The sequence below is a fragment of the Protopterus annectens genome, chromosome 13.part0 (assembly GCF_019279795.1).
Source record: "Protopterus annectens isolate FY-2018-M chromosome 13.part0, PAN1.0, whole genome shotgun sequence".
Lineage (NCBI taxonomy): Eukaryota > Metazoa > Chordata > Ceratodontiformes > Protopteridae > Protopterus > Protopterus annectens.
This window is the reverse complement of record NC_056747.1, coordinates 1,047,707,655-1,047,726,901: the sequence shown is the minus strand read 5'-3', so window position 1 is coordinate 1,047,726,901 and position 19,247 is coordinate 1,047,707,655. Positions and strand designations below refer to the sequence as shown.

General features: G+C 39.4%; 1 protein-coding gene across 1 annotated transcript in view; it reads left to right on the top strand.

The window, feature by feature from the left end:
* Positions 1-11,477: 11,477 nt before the first annotated feature.
* The window catches only part of STARD3 (StAR related lipid transfer domain containing 3), a gene marked incomplete in the record, with an annotated part of 483,177 nt that continues 475,407 nt past the window's right edge, over positions 11,478-19,247 (top strand). Inside the window, 1 exon segment of the mRNA XM_044055044.1 lies at positions 11,478-11,740. Coding sequence (XP_043910979.1) covers positions 11,531-11,740 — 210 coding nt within the window.

Here is a 19,247-nt window from a genome sequence, read left to right as displayed (position 1 = left end):
CCTGAGAGAGGATCCCAGCCTCCTCCTGATAAGAGGCCCAGGGTTGAACCCTCTGACCCTCTTTCTTCAGATGAAGATTCTGAGGACTCTGTTCACTCCGACAGCCAGGAAGAGCCCTTCCAGACCTATGAGGATTCAGATGCAGAGGACTCCATTCCCTCGGCCTCTCCTCCTGAGGATATTTCTTTTGGGGAAGTTCTGCATTCCTTGAGGGAGCATTTTCAGTGGCAAGGCCAGGAATATTCAGATTCCAGAAAGCGCCTTCGAACATTCCTTAAAAAAAACCCAGCACAGACCCTTAGCTAATACCTCCTGTGCTTGATGTTTTGGATGACCTATACTCTGACTCCAGTGTTACCCCTGATACTCTTCCTCCTGCTCCTGTCAAGCCTGACAGATACTATAGGGTCCCAGAAACCCATTCTCATTTCTTTAGGGCCCATGCTGTTGATTTAGAAACAATTTCCCAGGGGCCTAAAGGGGTTTCAGCTACCACCTCCAAAAATACTTTGCCTTCCGACAGGGAAGCAAGGTCCTTAGAGAGATGGGGGAAGAAGGTTTACACCTCCACTACTTTATCTATGAGAGCTCTCAATTGTCTCTTTCACATGTTTCAATATCAGGATTTCCTGTTAGATGATTTACAGAAAAAATTGGCCTCTCCTGAACCTTTAGATAGGAAGTCTTTGCAAGAGGCTGTTCATAATTCTCAGCAGGTTAGCAATCACTTCCTACGGTGTGGATATGATGCATTGGAAGCTTCATGTAGGGCAGCTGTGACAGGGGCGGTCATTCGTAGACATGCATGGTTAAAAGAACAACCTTTACCAGATCATGTTAAGGCAAAACTTCTTGATGCACCCTTGGAAAAGAACAAGCTCTTTGGTGCTAATGCTAAAGATGTGTTAAAGTCCATTGAGGAAAAAGCCAAGTCAGTTCAGACAGTCAAAGATTTCCTCCAGGTTCAGCCACCCAGATTCAGCAGGAACTGGCCTTCTAAAAACTGGTCCTTTCCTAATCCTGAAAGATTTCAAAGGGGCAAAAACAGGCGTGCCCGAGGAAGAGGGCAATACAGAGGATCCTACAGGGGACGACAATGGCAATCAGCAAACCAAAGAAGTGACACTGGTTTCTCCTGCCCCGCAGGGACAATCTCAATGACTTTCCTCTAGTTCCGCTGACCAAGGAGCAAACAGAAGCTCCCTTGGGCGGAAAATTATCTTTGTTTTCAAACAATTGGCACAAACTGACAAAAGACAAATGGATTTCGGACATTATAGACCACGGTTACAGGTTCCATTTTCATACCTTGCCAAGAAAACAAGGTATGCCAAACCTTCCACAAAATCAGAGGACAGAGGCTATCAAGCAAATTTCTCTGCTTGCTCAGATCAAAGCAATAGAAAAAGTTCCACTACAAGAACAAGGTCAGGGGTTTTATTCAAGACTGTTCCTTGTTCCAAGAAAAGAAATTCAATGGAGACCAATACTGGATTTGTCCGCTTTAAACACTTGGTACCAAAGTTCAAAATGCTGACTCTACAGCAACTCCTTCCCATGCTGGGCAAGGGGTCTTGGCTGATTACTCTGGACCTCAAGGAGGCATACCTGCATGTCCCTATCAGACACAGTTGCAGAAGATACCTCAGATTTCTTGCAGGGCCAGAGCATTATCAATTCTCAGCATTGCCATTTGGCTTATCTACTGCGCCCAGAGTATTCACAAAATGCCTTGCATCAGTAATTGCTCATTGCATGCTCCAGGGGATTCAAATCTACCCGTACCTGGACGATTGCCTCATACAAGCGGACAACAAACTAACCTTGACAAAAAACTTGAATTATGTCATACACTTGCTACAGGCTCTGGGATACACAGTCAACTTTCAAAAGTCAAGACTTCAGCCATCCCAGCAAATAACCTTCTTAGGAGCCAAACTAGACACAGCCTCTCAAATGGCTTACCTGACAGAAGACAAGCAAAAGAAGTTAACTCATTACTTCAATAGTTTAGCAAAACTCACCCAGATGACTGCAAGGAGATTCCTACAGGCCCTGGGTTACATGGCATCCTGCATTCTCCTGGTTCCACTAGCAAGACTACACATGAGAAAGCTTCAATGGTACCTAAAAAGCTTATGGTCTCAACACAGCAACAACCTAGAAGCAACTATACCGCTCATTCCATGTCTTCAAAAGGAATTTCTATGGTGGGCCACAGTAAGCCAGTCAAACACAGGTATGTCGTTCAAAAAACCTCGGATAACACAGACCATGACAACAGACGCCTCAGACCTTGGATGGGGGGCTCACATGGAGGGCAGATGTATTCAAGGACAATGGTCTCCAAAGGAAACACATCTGCATATCAACCAAAAAGAAATGCTGGCAGTAATGCATGCCATCGAGGCCTTCAGACAACAACTTCAACAAGGCCACCTACTAATACGGACAGACAACACCACTGTGATGTGGTACATAAACAAGCAGGGGGGCACTCATTCTTACCCCCTTTGCAGACTGACAATGCATCTTTGGGAAAAAATCACTGAGTTTAAACATACAGTTACAATCCCAGTTTGTTCCAGGCAAAGACAATGTTCTGGCGGACAGTCTAAGCAGGAATTTCCTAGACCCCCACGAATGGAGGTTACATCCAGACATCTTTATACGACTCACCTCGACATGGGGCAGGCCGGAAGTAGACCTATTTGCCTCCCAACTCAATCATCACCTACAAAAGTTCTGCTCAAGGACATATCGTCCACAAGCATGGAAAATAGATGCTCTCTCATTCAACTGGAGCTCCCTAATAATCTATGCATTTCCACCTCTGCCACTGATGGACCACAGTGTTACTAAAGATCAAAGCAGAGCAGCCGAAGGGGATCCTAATAGCTCCAGATTGGCCAAGACAACACTGGTACCCACTACTACGGAGCATATGTCACAACAAAACGTGGGCCCTTCCCCAATGGCCCCAACTTTTGACTCAACACAACTTCAGGACAGTTCATCCCAACATCCAGACGCTACAGCTAACAGCTTGGGAGATCCCATAAATAACTTCAATTTACCTCTCTCCAAGGAAGTTCAGCGGATACTAACAGACGCCCGCAGACCATCCACCAGAAAGGCTTACTCATTCCAAATGCTGATTCAGCATTTGGAATACCAACAAGGGTCATGATGCATCACTTTTGAGCATTCCACTCATTCTGGAATACTTGCAGATATGCTACATAACGGACTCTCATACTCTTCCATAAAAATACATGCTTCCGCTATCTCAGCTAGATACAACACTGATCCACCTGTGTTTTCCCATCCTTTAAGGCAATTTCTTAGAGGAATCAAGAATATAAAGCCCCCAAGAAAGGCACCAGTACCAGCTTGGGATCTCAATTTTGTCCTAGAAAAATTGACTCTAATTCCCTTCGAGCCAGCAGTTTCTGTGGATTTACAATTTCTTTCCTGGAAGACAGCTTTCCTACTGGCCATTACCTCAGCAAGAAGGGTTTCGGAATTACAGGCCCTAATGGCAATACCACCGTTCATAACTTTTCACAGAGACAGGGTTTCCTTACGAACCAACCCTACCTTTCTACCAAAAGTGGTATCTAGGGTTTCTTTAAATCAAGCAATTCACCTGCCTACTTTCTTTCCCAATCCTGAGAACAAAGGGGAAAGACTGTTACATACCTTGGACATACACAAGCAACTTCGCTACTACCTAGACAGAACCAAGACCAGTAGGAAGTCTGAACAGCTTTTTGTAGCTTACGCCTCTGGAGTACAAGGAAAAGCAATTTCCAAACAGACAGTTTCAAAATGGATTGGACATCAGATTCTGTTATTCCTTTCATGGAAAGAGTGTGCCAGCCAATGTCAGACCACACTCCACCAGAGCTACAACCACCTCTACAGCATTCTTAAGAGGGGTGCCTACAAAAGACATTCTAGAAGCTGCTACATGGAGCTCCGTGCATACATTTTCCAAACACTACAATCTCCCTTTATATTCCAGATCCAGAGCAGGCTTTGCTTCGGCAGTCCTGCAGGGATTGATAGCTACACCATCCCTTTCTTAGAGCATACCACCAGAGCATACCACCTCCCCCAGCTAAGCTATGGTATTCAACCCATATGTTATGACTGCAGTTGCATTCTTGAAGGACATAGTACAGTTTTGTACCTACCATAAATGTAGATGTCCGATTAGATATGCATCTGCAGTCGGGTTTTCCCTCCCTCCTTCCCCTCTATGCCTTGGGTCCACTCTTCTCCCTGTTATCCTTAGCTGGGGATATCTGTTATGGTGTATCTGTTTATTGCTTATTTCTTTGTATGGAAACCTATTATTGTCTTCCAATTTGATTACAGCCTTCTTTGGAGGGCACCTGGCATCTGGGGCAAGAAACACTGAAGAAGATGGCGTCGGCTGATGCTTATATACTCCAGCCGCTCTGACGGAGAGAAATGCGACATCAGCCGACGTCGGATCCAGACTTTGGAATCCGGCCGACCGAGGGCTGCCTGAGGCAGGACAACCCATATGTTATGACTGCAGTTGCATATCTATTGGACATCTACATTTATGGTAGGTACAAAACTGTACTTTACTTGAAATTGTCAGTCTCGAGCATATGAAAAGATACGCATTACTTTTTGCAACATGTTATCTTTGCAGTTACCTCACTCTGTACAAACTGGAAACTGATTAGATATTCATTTAAAATATCAGTTTAAATATTAAATGTGCCCTTGAAATGCTATTGACATTTTTACAAAATATAATCTGAACTGTAAAATGAATGACTAGAAAGAAGTGAAGTAATGCATAGATTTCAAAGACCGTTCTTGACACTACAGTAAAAGTAAAACTATATATTCACAAGGAAGTACTGAAATGTTTTAGTCTTTCAGTTAAAATAGCTTACTGTCCACATTTTGCGATATCAGAAAGTTTGAAGAGCTAGGAAATTACTATTCTTTGTCTTTATAATGATTATTACATAGATGTTAGACTCTGCTTAGTTTAATGAATTGTGACATGTTTGAGGAAAAGTGGACTCAGTTACTCACATTGGACTACACATTCCTGGAAACTCAACTGAAATGTTCCTAAATTACTTGTGAATTTAAATGAAACTGCCTGATTAATAAGCATAATTTACTTTAACAACCTGAATCCATTAGCTATCTGTTCTGTATATGCTATATTGTATATGTCACTTGCATATAACAGTCTCTAGAGCACATGAAAAAAATACATATTTTTGCAACATGCTATATTTGTACTAACCATACATTCTAAACTAACTCAATTGGCAACTGACAAGTTATTTATTTGAAGCATCAGTCTAAATATTAATTGCGCCCTTGAAATTTTGTTGCCGTTTTGACAAAACAAAACCTGAATTGAAAAAAGAATGATTTGAAGAAGTGAAGTATTGTACAGATTTCAAAGAGCTATTGACGCTACAATACAAGTAGAAATGCATACATGCAAGGAAAATTTGAAATGCTTTATACTTTTAGTTGAAATAGCTTATTGTTAACTTTTTGCTTTATCAGAAAATTTAAAGAGCTATGAAATTATTTCTAATTTGTCTTTATAATGTTTACTAAAGTGATGTTAGTCACCAACTTGTTTAATGGATTGCTAGTCATGTACAAGATGGACTACTGAATGTTATTTCTGTTTACCTATGTTTGCTGAATTTCTTCTCTTAGTACTGATTTAAAACAAGGAAAAGAAAGGGAAGGGAGATCTCTGTGAGGCTTAAGAGTATTCTAACTGCCCCGAGAACTCTCTAAGATGCTCTAAATACTTTCCTAGGGTAAGTCTCGATTACCATATATAGGTACCTTCACATTCATTCTAGACCTGATGTGATTACCCATTCTGGAAGCAGGAGGTGCCCTATGCAGGGTGAGAATTGTCAGGGTGATCATAGTTCATTCTTAGACTCTGCTTTGTAAATCTATAAATATGTAAAAGCACTGCACACTAGAATGTAGGACACCTCTACTCCGAGTCAGGATACCACTGATAAGCCATGTCTTTTCATAAGTGTAAGATGAAGTTCGTAAGCTGAAGAGTGGGAAAGTAAAGGAAGACGGTACACCTACAATAAATTCATATATCATTGGTAATCACTCATTGTCTCCTGTAGAGTCCTTTTAGTCAAATTATTTTAGTAATAATCTATTTGTTGTTGGCTTATTTAGTGTATGCTCCTCTGTTGCATTTAATTTATCCAAAATGACATACCTGACATGTTTGGGATTTCTTAAGTCAACATAATTGTTTACACTACTAACATTCCATCCTGATATATAAAACACTATAGAACAATAACAGATTAATATAGAATTTCATATCTCGTTTAAGAAAATTCTCCATATAATAATTTAACATATGGATCTCAGTTGATATTGTTGGTTAAAGGTATGAGTGATGATCCAATAGATCTATCTTTATCTATTGGATTAGGAATGACTTTCATTCTATGTTTAATGGGAAATTCATATTTACTTGTATTTGATACTTTAGAATTAATGTTTTGTAGAAGTACATTTTTAAAGCCTGACCAGAATTTTACCCTATTAATATTTAAAAAAGAAAGAACATTAAATTACACTCCCAAGTGTACACACACAAAATAACATCCACTGTTATCAGAGAATATGGTGCAACTGCTATAATCAAAAAATCTAAATAAGGCACAAGTAGTATTTCTCCAGGAAACACATTTTAAGACTAATGATAGCTTTATTTGGAACCCTAAGGACTATACAGTCTTAGCTCAATCCTCCTATAGAACAAAGACAAAAGGAGCATCAGTTCTCTGGAAGAAAAATATAATCACTCCAAAAGTTATTTATAGATATGACGACAAAGAAGGTAGTCTAGCATTTGTTATAATTAAATTGAATAACAGAATGTGGACCTTAGCTAATCTATATTGGTTCCCAGGAATTGGAGCAGGAATGGTAAAAAAAAACCAAAAAAAACTAGATTTTATTTCCAGCAATTGTAAAGGAAATCTTATACTGGGAGGAGATTTTAATTGTACCTTAGAAGCTTCTGAAACCACAAAGAAGTCTTTTTGCATAGCAACTATTTCAAAATCCTTACAAAAATGGATTGATTCATTTCATTTAATAGACACTTTTTTAAAGTAAAAGGTGCTAAATCCTTATTTTCCCATAAAGACCATAGATTTAGAACACAAACCAGAATATACAAATTACTCATAGTTCAAGATTTATAAACAAAAATCCTCAACTTCTCAATAGTTCCATGCCCCTTCTCAGATCATGACTCTCTGATAATGAAGCTCCAAGTAGAGTTTAAACCTTTAATCCTCTCAACTAGAGTTCCATCATATATCACGAAAATTAAAAAATTCAGACCCTGGATGTTGTCAGAACTATAGTTATTTCTTGAAATTAATGATACAACAGAAATCAGTAGAGTCATAGTTTGGGACTCATTGAAAGCGTATTTATTTGGCAAGACCCTTAGCTGATACAAAAACAAAGTTATAGAGTGGGAATCTGAATCATTAGACTTGCAAACCAGACTCTTGACAGCAAATGTAAAAAAATCAGAATTGTCCAGAAGTCAAAAAAGAAAGAGGAATTAAATAAAAAAATATAATGAAATTCTAACACACAAAACTTGTCTAGCCTTGGAAAAATTTAAAATAAATTAATTAGCCACCTCCCCCAGATATCTACATAACTTGTCTACAAGAATTAAAATATAATCTAAAGCAAATAACATTAGTAGTATATATCATGAAAAGAAAGGGGGAAAAAAGTATCGGATATAGGAGACATCCTTGAAGCATTTTGGTTCCATTATATGGAACACTTCAAAAAAGAAAATTTAGATACCAACCAAATAAACTTAGATACAAACCTTATCAATATAAAAAGAATTCCCGAAAACTTAAAACTAGACCTACAAAAACCTATATCCTTCAAAGAAATTGACAAGATAAAAGAAAGTAAGTCTAACAAAGCTCCTTGGATAGATGGTATAATTGCGGAAATTTACAAACTCTTCCCTTCAACAGTAATCTCCCTTTTTCATAAAACTTTGCTAGAAGTCCAGTCGGAAGCAAAAATACCACCCTCGTGGAAATATTCTCTCATAACACCAATTCTAAAAGACAATAAACCATCAAACCTTTGCACCTCATACAGACCTATATCATTACTGAATAATGATTACAAAATATTCATGTCAGTCCTAGCTAAGCTCCCACTTTCAAAGACAATTAATAATGATCAGACTGGATTTTTGTACATCAGGCACACGCATGATAATAAAATGATACTTACTCTTATAGATTATGTGAATAAAGAAGATAGAGAAACACTAGTAATCGCATTAGACATTGAAAAAGCCTTTGATTCCCTCAACTGGGAATATCTATTTAAAACTTTAGCATTATTTGAATTTCCTCTTCCCTTAATCTTATTACTGAAAAACATATATATTGATAACTTAGCCTACATTAAATTGGGTCCTTTCACCTCAGAATCTATCCATATAATGAAAGGTACTAAACAAGGATGCCCTCTTTCTCCTATTTTATTTGCTTTGGCTATAGAAATACTTGCAGAAATAATATGCAATAATCCAAGAATAAAAGGAAAAGTCTATGACCAGTACATAAGAGCCATTAGGAGAGCTAGAAGAATTAATGGAGAAATTTTATAAGATTTCAGGTCTACACTTTAATAGATCAAAATCAAAATTTCTGTTTTAAATAAGAAAAAAGACCTGCAAGTTACATATAAATCCATCATAGGAAAACAATAATTTACGCTAAATTATTTGGGAATAGTGTTAATGCAAAAATATAAACAAAACAATATTAATAAACTATAAAAACATTATTGAAACAATAAAAATATATATATATAGAAAAGTGGAATAAAATTATATTAACTTTTGAAGACTGATTGCAATTAATAAAAATGGTCTTATTGCCAAAAATACTATATGTAGCATTAGCAATACGGTTAATTCCTGAAAGACGCATTCTTAAAGAAAGAAACTCATGTTTAATAAAATTTTTATGGTATCCCAAAAAGAATAGAGTAGCTCTAACTCATCACATTAGACCCTGGAAACAAGGAAGATTGGGCATCCCAGAAATAAAAACGTAAACCCAAATTATTTTGCCAACTGTAAAGAATTAACAGCTGTATTAACAAATGAATTTTAATCTGTTAAAAAAATGTAATAGTAGACAAATCAAACTCTGGTACATACTATACATAAGTATACAATATAATATAACAAAACCTTCTAAAACAACACTGATTAATCATTACATCAATTACTTTAGGAAACTTATCAATGCAAACATAGATCTAAAACTTTGCTTTGACCTTTTAACCCCATTTACCATCATTAAGAACTTTCCTCACAAAGTATATAGGGAAACAATAACCTCATGGGAACAAAATGGATTCTTATTCTGGTTTCAATGTGTAAATAAGTTGAAATGTTTTAGATGTACATATGATAAAAAATGCTTGCAATATTCCAACACAGGACTGGTTAACCTTACAAAGCATTGTAATGTACACTCAAGATTTATGTAGATTAATAATTCCTCATTTAAAGATATTCCAAATCTAATAAGTTTTCTGTATGAATGTATATATAATAGTTGTGAAAAGAAACATTCCATTTCAAATCTATATAAAGTTTAATACCATCACAATGGCAGTTCTTAACAAAAGGTCAATCATTGCAGTTAACAGAAGAAATTAAAAGCAACATCTTACTATCAGTTAATTACACCGCTAACGCTCAGTATTGGAAAATATTTTTAACTGGAAATACTTAGAGAGAGCATTTTTAACACCTGGTAGAATTAAAAAGATCAGTACTACTAAAAATGTTTTTTGCTGGAGGTGTGAAAAGTCAAAGCAGACTGGATTCATATTCTTTATGAATATGATAAAATTAAATCATATTGGAATGGAATCAATCATTTTTACAAGCTTTATTTAATGATTCCTTTACCTTAACTAAAGTATTGATAATGTTGTTTGTCTTTCGGCTTTTCCCGGTTAGGGGTTGCCGCAGCGGAACTCCGGTCCGCCAATGATTGGCAGTAGATTTTTCACAAACGCCGAGGTGCCAGCTCAATTTCTAAGCTTCAGCGAAGGCACGCCCATTTACGCATGTCTTTCGAACGCCACCCAACTGCGGGGAGGACATGCAGACTCCACACAGAAGACATCCCCCGCACTCCAGCTGAGAAATGACCGGGAGAACTTCTTGCTGTGAGGCAACAATGCTACCGCTGCACCACCGCAGCATAAATGTAAATGAAGGTCCCTACCTGAATAAGACAAATATGTATTTGTTATGGACAATACTTGCTATATCTAGGAAATGCGTAACCAGAAGGCGGAATTCAAATACACCCCCGACCTTGGAAGAATTCTACACTTTACTGAAGACAACTGCATTGATGGAAATAAAAATCTAAGAACTGCAAATCTATCCCTGGCCATTGGTAAATAATTCTTGGAAGAAAGTTATATCTTTGTTGGACACACTGCAATAATCATTATTGTATCTCTGATAACTGATCTGTTAATTCTATATTTAATAATATACAGTATACTTGAAAGTCAGGCTATTGTAAATATTGTATATAGTTTAAAATGATACTTAAAAATGTTATGTAAATGTTTTTGTTTTAATTGAAAATAAAAAAAAATATTTGAGAAAAAAAAAGTTGCAATAGTTTTGTTTACGTGATAGAGCAAACTAACTTATCTTTCAAAGGTGGAAGTATGTTTGTGGTGCTACCATCTGTATGGTAGCACGAGCCATGCTAATAACTGTCATATGTATGAACCTTGCTATAGCAAGCTTATTGTAGTGAGGTTTATGCATGCACACTTCACCATAGCAAGGCTGGTTTATGCATGCACACTTCACCATAGCAAGGCTATTTTACTCTGTTTGGGGTTTAGTCAGCAATATCTGATTATTACAAAGGAGTTGTGCCAACTGTCTGCTGTCATTGAATTGAAGGCACATTTGCTCACATCTTACATAATCTAGCCCTTCATGACCCCCACCCCATGTAAAGGACCGCAGTTTGGCTTTTGAGGTGTTAGTAAATCTTTTTTAATGTATATATCTCCTGTCATGTTTTCCTCACAGTGGAAGTATTTGGAGTAGACTGGCTGTACTAAAAGTTTTGCCTGTCTGCACATTCTGTGTTCTAACTTATCTTTGATATGTTGTGTTATATTGCTATTTCGGTTCGATGTCTGACATTTCACATACTGTATGTTTGTTTTGAATTTCAACTATTTCAAATGTTTTGTATCTTTTACTTATGATATTCAGAGACAGAAATTAAATTCAGCATGCTTTCCTGCTTCAAAGTTTTAAAATGGTTATGTTTTTCTTTTAGGCTGCAGGCAGACACTGGCTTCATTGTGGAAGGATACCAAGATTGTAGACAGTATTATGTCTCCAGCGGACCTTCAAAATGGTTTGGAGAATAGTCTGCCAGCCGTTGCCTCTTTCAGTAGTTCCTTCTCCCAAAGCCAGGGATTACCACCACATTATTTTGCTCCTGGAGAAAGAAGAGCCATCTCTGATGCCCGGCGCACTTTTTGCCTTTTTGTGACATTTGATTTTCTGTTTATTTCTCTACTGTGGATAATAGAACTGAATGTGAGTCCTAGTATCTTTGTACCCGTTTTTGATATCACAAAGCTAATGTTATACTTTGTTTTCTTTTCGATTCGTAGTCTGTTCTTGTATTATATTTGCTTAGGTTTCCAAAGGACTGTGCATTATACATAGATGATGTGTTAATTGGAGGTGAGATGTTGTAAATGAATATGCTTCCTGGCTGTTAACATAAAGATTATCTAATGTCTTTAAGGCAGGCACATACCTGTGTATGTTTTTTGTGAATCTGCTGGGTGTCTGCCTTTTATTGCAAAGCTCCTATGGGAGAAGGACAAATTAGAAACTAGATTACTTTGCTGAGTTTTTACTGGTCCATGTTTTCTCTTTTTTATTTTTGTAGAGGGGCACGATTCTTTTGTGAAGAATCATTTCTGTATCGGCTTCTACATGTGGATGATTGAAGCTCCTTTATTCAGTTTGGGAGAAAGTGTTTTACTAAAGGGCAGTCTAAGGATGGTCTCTTACTGGGCTAATCATATATGTAGACTATAGAAATGTCTTCAGTGGGTCATGGGATTGTACTGAATTTTAGACCTTTTTATAGTTCAAGTTGTGATGCATACATTAGTAGTTATTTCTGTTTATGCACAGTGTTTTGTCTTGATAAAGAATGCAGCTAGATTGTGGCTTGCACCCTCACCTTGTGAGCATATCAAATCAGACTATATCCAGTCTAGACGAATACTTCTATCATAGTGGTATTTAGAGCACATTGGTTATATTTCTTCATGCAGTTGGTAGCTCATATGATTAAGAATTGCATCCAGTTATTGAAAGTATTTTAGCCTGTTCGAGCTAACTAATAATTAATGTGTGCTGGATAAAATCTAGTCAGTTGCACACCTATAACGACACATTTATTTATTCATTTTAGTGTAGAGGATTTCAAAGTGCAAGCCCAAAGGTTGTATGCAGCCCATTGGCATGGTCACATCTGCCTGCATACCTTTGCCCTAGCCAGACTGTTTCTCTGCGTTTTCAAAAAAAAATCCCATTACTTTGTCTGAACCACGTTGACAGATGCTTGCCTTTGTAACTTCAATTGCCAGGAACACTTTGATTCTAAATGTCTCAGCTTTTGGTCATTTAAAACCTCCAGGTAGTAACTGAATATGATGAGCTGCCCTGCAGAGGTTTGTTGTACTGTTGCTTTTTTCAAATATGAAATGATTTTTATCCCACTATATGAGGTGCAAATCATTTGGTAAGTAAACCAAGCAGGGATAAGATGCATCATTGTGAATGTGAGATGCACAAGAATGAGGTGTGAATGCGTGAGTGTAACATACAGGAATAAGGTGTGTGTCAAAATAATTGTCACTTTTTATGATTTCTGCGAGGCTTTGGCATGCTGCCATGGCACAAAATGTTTATGAATAATGCCTTTCATGTGTAGCTTCAAGAACAGTCCATGATGGTGTTTCTGTCCGTCCTGTCTTCTCCCTCGGTACTATAAATTGTGTATCAAGTTCTGTAATTGAATTCTTTCAGAAGTCGTCTTTGCTGCTTTTCATATTGCTTACTTGTTTTGGGTCCTTTGTTGCGACGCAGTCTTCTTTTTCAGTTTTGGCAGTGTGGCACATGTAGTTCTGTCTTTGGGCTGTATAGCTGACTTGCTAAGAATTGTTGGCCGCTGTTATATATTTTCACTTTTATTGATACATTTTTCACACTTAAAAGCACTTAAGGCAATCTATTTTGCATGATCTCTAAACATTCTATGCTGTGCCGTATTCAGGGTGGAAACTAACCGAACGTACTTGTGTGCATTTTCTGAATCAGTGCTGTAATGAGTTCTTCAAATAAGGATTATTTATTTGACTTGAGAGTTGCAGATGTGCTGCTAGGGACTCTACTGATCAAGCCCAAGTAATTGTTGTTTGCTACTTGGGTAAAATTCTTGCAGTAGAGTCCTTTGCAGTTTATAGAATCTTATGAATTGTGGGCCATGTGAGGATGCATGTCTTTGTACTAGAAGGATGTGAGTCATTGACTATGCATGCCATTGAATGCAGCCAAATAGTGATACTGCTGGCTACGCTCCACAACACAAGAACTAGGTTTCCCAAGGCAGCAGACTCTGCACAAAGCACATACTGCTGTACTCAAAACCATAGAAAAAAAATTAATCCATGATAAAAGCCTATTTATGTTTTAGCAAAATATGGCTGAGTGATATCAGCAACTTTGAGAGGCATTAGAAAGGTAAAGAATGAAGTTATAGACTGAATGCAGTGTCATGACTCACAGGCATCTACTGTAGCATGCACGTACACACACACACACACACACACACACACACACTGTAGCATGCACGTACACACACACACACACACACACACACACACACACACACACACAGTCTCTCTCTCTCTCGCTCTCTCTGTCCCAACCAGCAGTGATATAAAGCAACCACCAGTTTCCGGCTTTCCAGTAACAGATCACATTTGATAATGAAATGCACACTATTAACTGTACACACGCATGGACAGTGATCTTTAGACCTTTGAGTCCTGTTATTCATGTGTTGACATATGCCTCTGCTCTTTTGGCATCCTGTAGAGTTAAAACAATATACTGTGTAGTTGATATAGCAGAATTGTACTGTGTTTGATATATAATGTGACTTATTCTGAGAATGTGTCCATCTAGGACGCTAGAGTTATACAGACTGTATTGTATGTTTCGGTGGAAGCCAAAAGCAGTACAGATTTTTTTTTCCTGTGGAACAAATGTACACTTGCAAGTGCAGTTTTGTTAACATAGTTGTCTCTCAGCAAATGGGAGACACTATTGTGTCACATTGGCTGCCAGTAGCATACTGAGCACAGGTATGCACCTGTTAGTCATGGCTGCCACTAGTAACGTACATGCCATGTTAGTGACCCCCCCCCCCCAAAGAAAGAGCACAGTCCAGAAATACCCCATGACATCTAAACAGTAGCTACGTGCTGTCAGGTTGCAAAGTTGTGCTGTGCACCCTGATACCCCTACAACCATTGTTCAGCATGATTTCGTATTCTGGGAGCCATTATGCCCCTTGTTATGCTCTTCCTTTCTACCCAGATACCAGCTTTGACATATGACAAATGTCAAAACATTCTGCATATATCCTACAGGATTCTTTTACAAACAGAACATGTGCCCACAGTTACATATACCATGCAGCATCAAATAAACTGCTTAACTCATGACATGATATCCTGTCTGTACATACATGCCTTGTGAGGCCAGATAATTTGCCTGCACATTACGATGTTTTCATTGCAACACAGCGTCATTACCATTTTAAACACATCTGTCTACACAGCACCAGTGTACAGACACCCATAAATGTATTTCACAAGCCCCCATCAATAGTCCTACTCTGGACATTACTGCTACTGTGGCAGGCTGATCACATAAGTAATTCTGTTCATGTATAAGTCATGCTTGTTCATCATTCATAACTGTATTGGCCTGAAATGTGGTAGTACATACACTTTTGACATACATTGTGCCCTGTGACATCAGAGGCTGCCCAGGTAAGGACTTTGAGAGATCTCTTCCTTTTACACAGAACATCCAAAATATCTTTACTGTAACAATTTATGTTTCTGAAATGTCACAGCCTGCAGAGAAGATGGTTGGTTACACAGTGCACTGTGTAACCATGGCTTTGTTATAAGGGGAGAGCTGTCTGTAATATGGCTGGTATGTCTTGTTTTCCATTAATTTTGTTCTCTTCATACACAAGTCTGTACGTACAGTACCTTATGTTTACTTGCAGTGGATGGCAGGGTGTAGAGTATCACATTGCCTATCCAGAAGACCATCCATTTAACTCTGTTTCTCTAGCGCATATGCCCAATGTCTGCTCATGCAGCACTGCACATTATGTTGGAATACAGTGATATGCCTCCTCTTTAGTGTTGTACTGGTGGCAGGGCACATGTTTGTGGTGTGCTGTGCACTTTAGTACTACAACTGCATCTCGAACCAAACTGACCACAATTCTGAGATGAGGAATATGATGGTCATGTGCTGCCAGTCTGTGTAGTACTGCTATGCCAAATGATGGGGTAACACTAATGAGCTCATTTCCCAGGCCATGAAATGTTCCTGAAGGGACTGTTAGATGTAATCCTTCCCTAAAAGGGCTAGGTGTACACACACTGCAACCCTGTGTGCCTTGTTACCCAGTGCTTGAAGTCTGCCACTGGGAAGTACTTATGGGACTTCTTTTATAATCCAAGAGCATATTCAGTGTGGCTCAACACCAAAGAGTCTGCAGGTAACCTGAGGGCTCAGTGTGCTGCTGTCTGTTGGGCAGAAGAGTGTGAAGTGCTATGCACAGTACCAGATTTATTACGAGTGCATACCCATTTCTGTTGGTATATGGGGACAAAACCCTGACTACAGTCCAAATTAAATTAGCTTCTTGGGCAACTGGTGGAGGTGTCATGGGGGAAAGAGTGGAATAATGAGAATGTCTTTTCCCTTGTGTTTGGAGGGAGGGGTTGTACATGGAGACACTCCATGTGGTAGAACATGTTAATCTTCATGGATGAGAGATGACCGGGCCAACTGATATGATCATGCTGAGGGAGGCATGGTAGTCAATAGCAAAGCGCCATTTACACGCCAACCCCTTGGATGCTAATGAGCACTGATGGAAAGAAGATAAGTTCACTTTGTTGTACATTGCTCAATAGCTGGGAATATGAGATTTTTTTCAGTTTGTATTAATATTTGCTGTGATGTTCTTCATCTCACATTGCTGCAGTCATAACTTATGGGTAGTCCGCTGTCCTCGGTCGGCCCGAATACCAAAGTATTAGGCTGACGTCGGTCATGGGCGCTCAGATCTGACATCAGAGCGTCAGGGTATTAAAGCGCATGACCGACGTCATATCCTCAGTCTTTTTTGCCGCATGGTCCGATGCAGAAGCAGCGTTTGCAAGTGCCGTTCGGCGTTCTGAAATTTTCGTATTCTGAGTTTCAGACCGATACCAAGTTGGGCTAAGTACCCCGTTGGGGAATATTTTTGTTTTTTCTTGCCTCAGTTAATTCCGGATGTCAGAAAAAGTGAATAATTGTATTTCTTGTGGGAAACGGATACCGCATAGGGATTACCACTCTCTTTGTATTCCTTGTTTGGGACCTGAGCACGACGTAGTCGGGTGTCGCTTTTGTGCTAGGTTTAATAAGCGCACCATTAAACGTAGGTTAGATTGCGCTAGGCTTGTCTTCGGTAAGCGGTGTAATTATAATATGCTGTCGGATCCTCCGACACCCGCTACCGCGAAGAAGCGCAAAGAAAAATCTTTAAAGTCCAGGCAGGATGAGTCATCCGTTCCGGACGCCGGTTCTTTAGAAACTATGGTGGAATCTGTGGATCCAGCCGAGGTTTCAGTTGAGTCTCAGGGGGAGGCTTTAATTTTGCAGGATGTGGCATCTCAGGAGTCAGGTCAGGCTGAGGGGGCCTCTCAGGTTGCTGTTCTCCCTTCCTTGCCTAAGGTGGTTAGGCCTTCTCCTTCTGTCTCTAAAGCTCCTTCCAAAGGCAGGCCTGGTTTGCCTTCCACGGGTGTCAGTCCTAGTTCTGCAGGTTCTGTACCTAAAAAACACATGCTTAAAATGGCAGAAGATTTAATTTCTTTAATCAGAGGTTCTATGCCCCCTCCTGGTAGGAGGCCTAGGGTGGAGCCAGAGGTGGAAAGTTTGGAGCAGACTTCAGAGTCTTCGGCTGAAGACATTCAGGATTTTCCTCCTTATTCTGATTCAGACGCAGAGGATTCCACTCCTTCTGCTTCTCCTCCAGAGGATTTTTCTTTTTCAGAAACCCTGCATTCTATGAGGGAGCATTTTAAATGGGAAGGTCAGGATTTCTCAGATTCCCGAAAGAGGCTTAGGGAATTTTTGTTTTTACCACAGCATAGGCCCTTGGCTATGCCTCCTGTTTTGGATGTTGTTCAAGACGTTTTCTCCGAGGCTTCCCTTAATCCAGACTCTGCCTCCTGCGCCAGTTAAGCCAGACAGGTATTACAGAGTGCCTGAGGCTCATAAATATTTGTATAAGAGTCTAAGGGCTGACCCAGAAACTATTAGCCAGGGACCTAAGGGTGTCAGGGCTTCTGTTGTAAAGAATCCAGTTCCTATGGATAAAGATGCTAGAGCTTTGGATAGATGGGGTAAGAAAGTGTATACCTCTTCCACTTTAGCAATGAGGGCTTTGAATTGCCAGTTTCATATGTTGAAGTACCAGAATTTTCTCCTTACTCAGCTAAAATCTAAAGTGGATGCTTTGGCAGAGGGCATAGAGTGTAAGGAATTACAGGATTTGGTACATGCCTCTGAACAGGTGGGTAAGCATTCTTTGCAGTGTGGTTTCGATGCTTTACAGGCTTCTTCCAGGGTGGCTGCCACTGGTTCAGTTATTCGCAGGCACGCCTGGCTTAAGGATCCAAATTTGTCAGAGCATGTTAAAACTAGAATTTTGGATGCTCCTTTACAGTCTGAAGTTTTGTTTGGTTCTCCTGTGGAGTCTGAAATGGAAGACAAGGCTAAGTCTATGCAGACTGTTAAAGATTTTTTGCAGGTGCAGCCTCCTAAGTTTAGCAGGAATTGGCCTACTAAGGGATGGGCTTATCCTTCTTCTGATTTACAGTCTAGGGGTAGATCTAGACGTGGTAGGGGCAGAGCTCAGAGTTCTTTCAGGCCTAGAACATGGAGTTCACCTGCACAATCTACAGGTGAGGGCAGGGGCCAGTCCTTTCGTAAACAGGCCCAATGACCTGCATCTTCAGCTGCCAGATTCTTCTTGTCTGGCAGCTCCTTTGGGAGGAAAGTTGGCACTCTTCAAGCAAAACTGGCTATTAGTCACCCAGGACAAATGGGTGTTGGACATTATAGACCGAGGCTACAAGTTTTATTTCCATACATTGCCTCCTCTCAAAGGCATGCCAGACGTTCCTCCTCAGCAAAGGGTGGAGGCTCACAAGCAGATTTCTTTACTTCTTCAAATGGGGGCTATACAGCAGGTCCCGCTGTCAGAAGTGGGCCTAGGATTTTATTCTCGCCTGTTTCTAGTACCAAAGAAAGGAAACTCTTGGAGGCCGATTTTGGATTTATCTATCCTCAACACATACCTGGACATTCCAAAATTCAAAATGTTGACGTTGCAACAACTTCTACCTCTGTTGGGCAAAGATCACTGGATGGTAACTCTGGATCTCAAAGAGGCTTATCTTCATGTTCCTATCAGGCCCAGTTGCAGGAGATACCTGCGTTTTCGGGCTGGGACTTTACATTATCAGTTCTCTGCATTGCCCTTTGGCTTATCTACTGCGCCCAGGGTGTTCACAAAAGTTCTGGCTCCAGTGATAGCATTCTTAAGGTTGAGGAATACAAATTTATCCTTATTTGGACGATTGCCTGATTCTTGCTCAAGACAAGTGCGAACTTCTTCATCATCTACAGTATGTGATGGCAGTGTTAAGGTGCCTAG